General features: G+C 39.3%; 1 protein-coding gene across 1 annotated transcript; it reads right to left on the reverse strand.

The window, feature by feature from the left end:
• Window positions 1–5,613: 5,613 nt before the first annotated feature.
• LOC105498425 (interferon alpha-1/13) lies at window positions 5,614–6,369 on the reverse strand. The gene has a single exon (XM_011770496.2). The coding sequence runs from the start codon at window positions 6,367–6,369 to the stop codon at window positions 5,800–5,802; it is 570 nt and encodes a 189-aa protein (XP_011768798.2). The 3' UTR covers window positions 5,614–5,799.
• Between the last annotated feature and the right edge of the window lie 1,306 nt (window positions 6,370–7,675).

The raw sequence follows: 7,675 nt of genomic DNA on the forward strand, positions 1-7,675 counted from the left end.
TTTTAAAACTACGTGACTGTTGTTTTTGCACATTATCTCGGTGCTCTAAAATAATCCCAACCTATGTGCAGGAATGGGTATAGGCCCCATAAACAAAATGGAGTTCGTTATGTTAGGCATTTTGCTGTCTCACTGCTACAACTGCAACACACAATGAATGCTTTTAGAGGGCTGCTTGCCAATGAAAGTCTGGCTTTAACTACAGGCTCGGTCACATTGCTGAGTATGGTTGTCTTTGGCTGTGTATTGTTGTCTACGGTTGGCATTACAATAAATGATATTTTCCCGTCATAGTAATAGGAAGATATATTAAAAAAAAAGTTTACAAAGTGAAAATTGTAAGGAACACCTATTACAATGAAGCAGTTCCAAAACAAACAGGAACAAATATGATGGGCTCGCTGAGCACTTTCATACATCGTTGTGCATCTGTATAAGTGTCATATGCTTTGTGAATTTTTGTTTTGCAATCATTTGTATTCATTCATTCATTTATTCATTTTCAAATCCACTTATTCTGTTTCAGGGTCAAGGGGGGCAGGAACCTATCCTCACAGATCAGGTGTAAGGTGGAAACCCCCACTGGACAGGAAGCTATTTAATCACAGGGCACATTCAAACACACACACACACACACACACACACACACACACACACGCACTCACTGAGACTGGAGAAATTTAGACAAACCAATTAACTTAACATGCATATATTTGGGATACAGGAGGAAACTGAAGTACCTGGAGAAAACTCATGCAGGCATGGGGAGAACATGCAAACTCCACACAGAAAAGGCCCTGGTGGGGAGTCAGTTTCTTCTCTCATCAATGTTACAAGGATATGACATCGAATGAAATGACGTTATTGGAGGGTCTTCCTGTGACCCTTCTGTTCAAGAACTGTCTTCGTATTGTTGGTCTTTAAAGGAAGCTGCATTGTGAGCAGAACTTAAGAGATCCCTTGGACTGCATTGGTTCCATGAATAATTTTCCCTGCACTGTGATGACATGCTAGGTTCTAGGGAGAAAATAGAAGTTTGCATCTGGAAGTGGGTTAACCCCTATCTCTCCCTGTACTCTGCAGGCTGCTGTGGTGTCCGTGTTACCCATGCCATGGACACGATGCTGGCCACAGCTCAATAGAACTCTGTGTTCTCAGCATCCACTTCAATCTTCCCTCCTGATAGGAATGATCTGAACAGTTGACTTAATGCTGCTCGTTGGTATTGTTCCATCTCCTGAGTACCTGACACTGATGTCTATGACTTAAACATCTCCGTCCTCCTTCCAAGTTCTCAGGCTACTGCTGGCTCTTTCAGCTTATTCCAGTGCGTTACGTGCGTTACAAGTGGTGGAGGAGGAAAGGAAAAATGGTTTAACATGTAAATTAGGACCCTCTAACTCAGGAACAGAAGAGAAATAATGTAATGGTTGGGTCTCCAACCTGAGTCACACAACTGACAGATCCGTGCTAAACTGAACCCCTGCCCTGCTAGCTGAGCAATGGACATATGCACAATTCACACATATTTCCTTATTGCGTCCTTAATTGCGATGTTGTCAGGATGCCTCTCTGGTCTACCCTGTTGACAACTGTGGCAATCACTGCATTCTCTGAAGTTTCTTAATTTACGTCAGTGCTCTCTCTAACTATTGAATCGAGGTGGAATTGATGCAAGCTCATTCCTTATTCAAAGGGAGAGTAAAAATTTTCTCAATTATAAAGTTGAAAGGAATGATCTGATAGGAGGAATAAATTTGTAAAACTGTCAACTTACTCTAAAGAGTTAATGTACCTTCAAACAGGAGAGTTTTCTGGATTTCCCTTGAAGTGCCACAGTCCGATGGGATGGCTCTCACCTCCATGTGACCTGCAGTAAGCAGAGGGAGGGACGAGTCAGGAGGTCCTGGGAGGCTGCACAGGCTGGAAGCAGGGTACACATCCTGACCTTTTCTCTCCCCAGAACTGCCCGTTGTCCAAAGAGGACGTGTCCTGCCTGAAGCGGGGAGAATTTTCCCTCTCTAAGATATGAAAATTAAAGAAATGGGTTCCTTCCAGAATTTGGGTCAGTTGTTTCCAGGAAAGTGCCGCTTTTTAGCTCTGAAGAAAAAGGTGCTGGAAGGAGACAGACTTATACAGAGAACAAACTTGGCCACTGTCTCTGGTCTTGGCAGGTAGGTGGCTCTCTCACAGTGTGAAGTTACCCTTGATACCCACAAAAGCCAAAGAGATCAGGGAACTCAAGGCAAGGGAGAGCAGAGCTCCAGACATGAGAAGAACCTACCCATGACTCTTGGGGCTTCATGAGAAAGACAGGAGACTCTATGTAATGGGGCGTCTGTGGCAACAGTTTTGTTTTTTCATTCTTCGAGGAATAGCGGGCTTTCTAGAAGTCTTCTCTACATCCCTATATGTGGTTGACAGAACTCTGACATTTTTGCTTAGTAGTTTTCCATCCACTGACCACCAAATGCAGAGGCAGGGGCTTGTCGATGATAAGAGAGACCTAGATGGAAGATTGAAAGTGGTAGAAGGAAGGAGAGGCAGAAGTAAATGGAAGAACAAGTCTTAGAGGGGCCAGACTGGGGAGGTCTTAAGCTTCTACAAAAGGCCAATGAAGTTATACATTTTTTTTCCAGCAAAAATCCCGCCTACAAGAAAGGAAGCAAACAGAGGATTCAAATATATAATTTTAAAAGACTTGAGTTTACAGAAAAAAAGTTTACATGGGATATACAAGATCACAAGGAGAAAATCAGAAAGACCTTTAAAAAATGGTAGCCTTGATATCAGCTTTAAATTAAGCTAATAATTGAATACAGAGGTCTTAAAATTACTTTAAACTCACTTATCGGATTTCAGCAAGAACAAACAATCAATATTTCTAATGTTTGAAACTTTCTTTTTTTTTCTCTTTTCTTTTAAAACAAAGACACCTAAGAAGTGCCTCAGAACAAAAACCAAGCCTTTTATGACTTCACCAAGGATGCATGAGACATCTTTAAAGAAATGCCAAGATGCAGTCCTCTCAAAATTCAGAGCCACCTCTAAAGATAGCCACAAGAAAGAAAAATTTAGACGTCTTGAGAGGTAGCAATAGTCAATATGTAAGCTTCCAATGGGAGCCTCCAACTTTTGGATTGGCCCCCTGCACAGACTGAAGAGTGTCCTGACAGGCAGCAAGCCAAGTCAGGTTCTCAGGACACAAAACAACAAAACGACAGCTGTCTTTTGAAGGGATAGGATCAATAACAAATGGGTCCCATAAGTCCAAATTTACACAAGAGAACAATTCCAACAAATGATCTCCTGATGACCAGCATTTGGAAAGGAAGAAATAAAGAGAAATTTTGACCTTTAGTTCTTGACCAGACACTACAAGCAGAAATTCAGAACTGACCTTGGTAAAAATTCTTACCTTTATTAGCAAGTTCTTTATCAGTCTTTTACCAGGACCTCATCAGTACGTGAGTCAGGTGCTTCAGGCATCCCATCTTCATCACCAAAACTATAGGGGCAGAAATAGTGTGATCTCTTTCCTTCCTATCAAAAGGGTCACAGCTGACATGCCTATAACAAAAGACAGGTTAACAAGAGAGAAGCATAACACATGTATTGAATCATAGATTTGTATAACTATGGAAGCCTTCAAAATGAAGACCCAAAGTACAGGAAAAAACTATCCCTTTTTGTGCTTATGTTCCATGAAGAATGGACGGCTGAGTAGAAATGTGATTAGATAAAAAGGGCATCATCTAATGCTAATATTCTGAGTAGGGGAACGAACCCAGCAAGGCCCTTCTGGTCAGATACTTCTTGGCCTCTCCATGCACCTTCTTTCCTCTTGGGAATGTGGCCGAGCTCTTTTTAGAAGGGGGGTCTTAATATCTACAATCAAACAAGGTAGGTTAGAGAATTTCTTTATGGCCCGTTCAGTTCTTACACACAAAGGTGAGGGAAAGTTAGAGTCATATTTTCAAATTTTATGGCTGGCTTTGGGGAAAAGGGGCTCCGTCAGGAGATGAGGGGTGACAAACAGCAGAGCAGGAGAAGGCCAGAGAGAAACTTTGCTTCTGAGGCTGCTTCTGAGACCTTCACTTTGGGGTATTATTTCTGAGCCTCAGTAGGAGTGAAAATGAGATCCAGAAAAGCTAGAGAAGAAGTAAGGAACTGTGCTGGGTATCGGAATCAGCAAGTGAATGATACGTATATTTCACTTAGGTTTAAGAAAATAAACTCTTCCAGATTTTCCTGTAAGATACTGTATCCTGACTGAATATACAAATCAGACTTATCTTCAGTATGAAGGGTGACTATTCTCCAGTTTTCTCCTGAATACTCCAAGAATTCTGCTCTTTAGATTATTATGTGTTATGGAGATTAAGGAGAGAGCATTCCCTTTTCCATTTTCTCTTTTTCTTTTTCTATTTCTTTTTTTTCTTTTTGAGACAGAGTCTTGGTCTGTCACCCAGGGGCTGTAGTGCAGAGGCGCCATCTCTATCTCCAGGGTTCAAGTGATTCTCCACCTCAGCCTCCCGAATAGATGGGATTACAGGCACCCAACACCATGCCTGGCCAAATTTTGTATTTTTAGTAGAGACAGAGTTTCACCATATTGTCCAGGCTGGTCTTGAACTCCTGAACTCAAGTGATCCACCCCCCTCGGCTCCCAAAGTGCTGATATTACAAACATGAGCCACTGCACCCAGTCCCTTTTCTGATATATATGTAGTAATTAAGAAAATAATAACCATATATTTATAAAATAAGAAAAGCACATGTATACATATATGTTTTATATATACACACTATGTATATAGTGTGTGTGTGTGTGTGTGTGTATATATATTCTAGAGGCTGGTCTGCCTGAGATTTGGGCAGGGACACAGATCCAGACCATATTAATCACCATTCTCTCTTTTTGTCAATCCCTCTGCTTCCTCTGTGGCTTTTCTCTTCCCTCCCTTTAAAGGTAGAAGGTCCTCAGAATCATGCTTAAGTCTTTTTCTCCCTCTACACTCTCTCCACACATGAGCACTTCCATTTCTGGGATTTTGCTTGCCACATATGAAACCACAGCAATTGCATTCCTTATAATTTGAAAACTCATGTATCCAACTGGCAACAGACGGTTTCTACCACATGTTATACCAGTCAACTTACAGAGGATATCTCTATTTTTATTTCCTGACATGTTTCGGTTTACATGCTGCCAAAAGAAATCGTCATTTGTTCTTTTTTCTCCTTAGAGTACTTAGCATAACTGATATTAAATATTATTACTATTTTTAGTTTGATTCCCTACAAAAATCAAATATGCAAGAGAGTAGAAAATAGATTTATTGTATTTACCTTTACATATTGAGTACAACATGCAACCTGGTTTAGAGAAAGGTCATTTTTACTTACATCTCTCATATAATAATGATGAGCAAATAAATTTTACCCTTTATTCTCTAATCAGGTTGCACAGTCAGGATAAGAATTTCATGTTAAAGGATGAACACATACAAGAAGTTCCTATAGTAAAAGTTGAATGAACAACATAAAATAATGAATTGAGTAGATACAAGGAAAATGTTTTATTACACTAGCCACAGTGTAAACGTGCACCTGACGTTATACGAACAAAAATAATTTAAATCTTATAAATAGTTAAATAAATATTTAAATAGATAAATCAATTTATCAGCATGATCATAGTTATAGCAGGACTGAGAGTCTTTGAAATGGCAGAATTCATGAAAGTGTGAGCTGGTGTATGAGTCAATAAGAATTGTTTTCATGTTGGACCAGGTGTTATTCCTTCCTCCTTAATCTTTCTTGCAAGTTTGTTGATAAAGAGAAAGATCTCATGATTTCTGCTCTGACAACCTCCCAGGCACAAGGGCTGTATTTCTTCTCTGTCAGATAGAGAGTGATTCTTCGGAAGTATTTCTTCACAGCCAAGGTGGAGTCCGCATTCATCAGGGGAGCTTCTCCCACCCTCTCCTGCTGTATGACACAGGCTTCCAAGTCATTCAGCTGCTGGTAGAGTTCAGTGCAGAATTTGTCTAGGAGGTCCTCATCCCAAGCAGCAGATGAGTCTTTTGTGGTAAAGAGGTTGAAGGTCTGCTGGATCAGCTCATGGAGGACAGAGATGGCTGGAGCCTTCTGGAACTGGTTGCCATCAAACTCCTGCTGGGGAAATCCAAAGTCATGTCTGTCCATCAGACAGGAGGAAGGAGAGATTCTGCTCATTTGTTTCAGGAGCATCATGGTCCTTCTGTTATCCAGGCTGTGGGTCTCAGGCAGATCACAGCCCAGAGAGCAGCTTGACTTGCAGCTGAGCACCACCAGGGCCATCAGTAAAGCAAAGGGCAAGGTCATCGTAGATATTGCAGACGCTTCTGGGCTTGCTGAGATGGGTGACTCTGAACCTTGGGCTCTAGGTTTTCTGAAGGCCTTGCTTCGAGCCGATGACTTAAATAGGGAACATACTGATTTCCACTTTCTTAATGCTCCTGGGCCACTTTCCATTTCTGTTTTTGCTTTCCTTCATGCACTCTTTACATGAGTTGAGAGCAGTGTTTCTCAACCATTTGGTTTTTCATTATTGCCTCCCCCATCTTGTTCCCAGAGACTTTTAAAATATTTTTTTCCTAATTGAACCCACTGTGAAAATTTAATAACACAGATATAGTATGTATCTATTTGTGTACTATGTGTATATCTCTATACTCAAAAAGCACAAAGTTTAATCTTTTAATTCAATGCAGGTTTAAAAATAACCAAATGAAAATTTTAAGCTAAAAATTAGATTTAAATTCTATTCAAATTTAACTGAACTTTATAACTAAATTTGCTTATGGGCTTCAATGTAATTTATTTACTGATATAAATTGTAATGTATTAAATTACATAAGCAAATTAACAAATTATAAATATTATCTAATATTTATTGATAAGACATTATACATCTAAGTAGTAAATGCTTACAAATTATTTGAAACTGATAAAGCCTTAAAATTTTTAAATATTTTTATCATTTATTTTATTATACTTCTAATTTTGTTGCATGTGAGAAAATTTTTAACTTCACCAGCTGCTAGATACTCACCTAGATATTGTCAAGAGTTTTTTCTTCAATGCTTGCCCTAAATATTGATGGGTTGAACAACTTCAGTAGAATTTTTAAAATATAAATTATTTATATTTCATTTCAAAGCCCACAACACAGACAGAAATGCTAAGGATCAAACATAAGCAATACCTATAAGATGGCCAGTGACAAACCATATGTATGCAGAGGACACCTCTTATGATATGACTTTTAGTTCTAATAAACCTTGGAAAGTACTCCAATCACAGCTACTCATTTGCCACAGGTTTGTAATGCTGAACTTTTATACCTTTTGTGTATCTTCCATGAACTCAATATCAGTGCTTCTCATGTGATACACAAGAAAACCCAATGGAGAGAAAAAAAAACCTAAGGAATAAGATTTTGTTAAATAGGGTTGAGCTTTGGAGGGCCACAAACCATTTAAATATGTAAGATTTGTTCCCACTCCCAAGAAGTAACTTCTACACCCTTGGGAGTAGTATCATATGCAATGAGAATTCATAATTGAAAAAAAATCCCCAATTTGATTTAAAAAAATTTTTGGCATGAAAGTTCAAATTTCCAAAGTAC

The sequence above is a fragment of the Macaca nemestrina genome, chromosome 14 (assembly GCF_043159975.1).
Source record: "Macaca nemestrina isolate mMacNem1 chromosome 14, mMacNem.hap1, whole genome shotgun sequence".
Taxonomy (NCBI): domain Eukaryota; kingdom Metazoa; phylum Chordata; class Mammalia; order Primates; family Cercopithecidae; genus Macaca; species Macaca nemestrina.

Excerpts from the sequence above, each read along its gene's own strand:
- LOC105498425 (XM_011770496.2), bottom strand. The coding sequence starts at position 6,369 with ATGACCTTGCCCTTTGCTTTACTGATGGCCCTGGTGGTGCTCAGCTGC.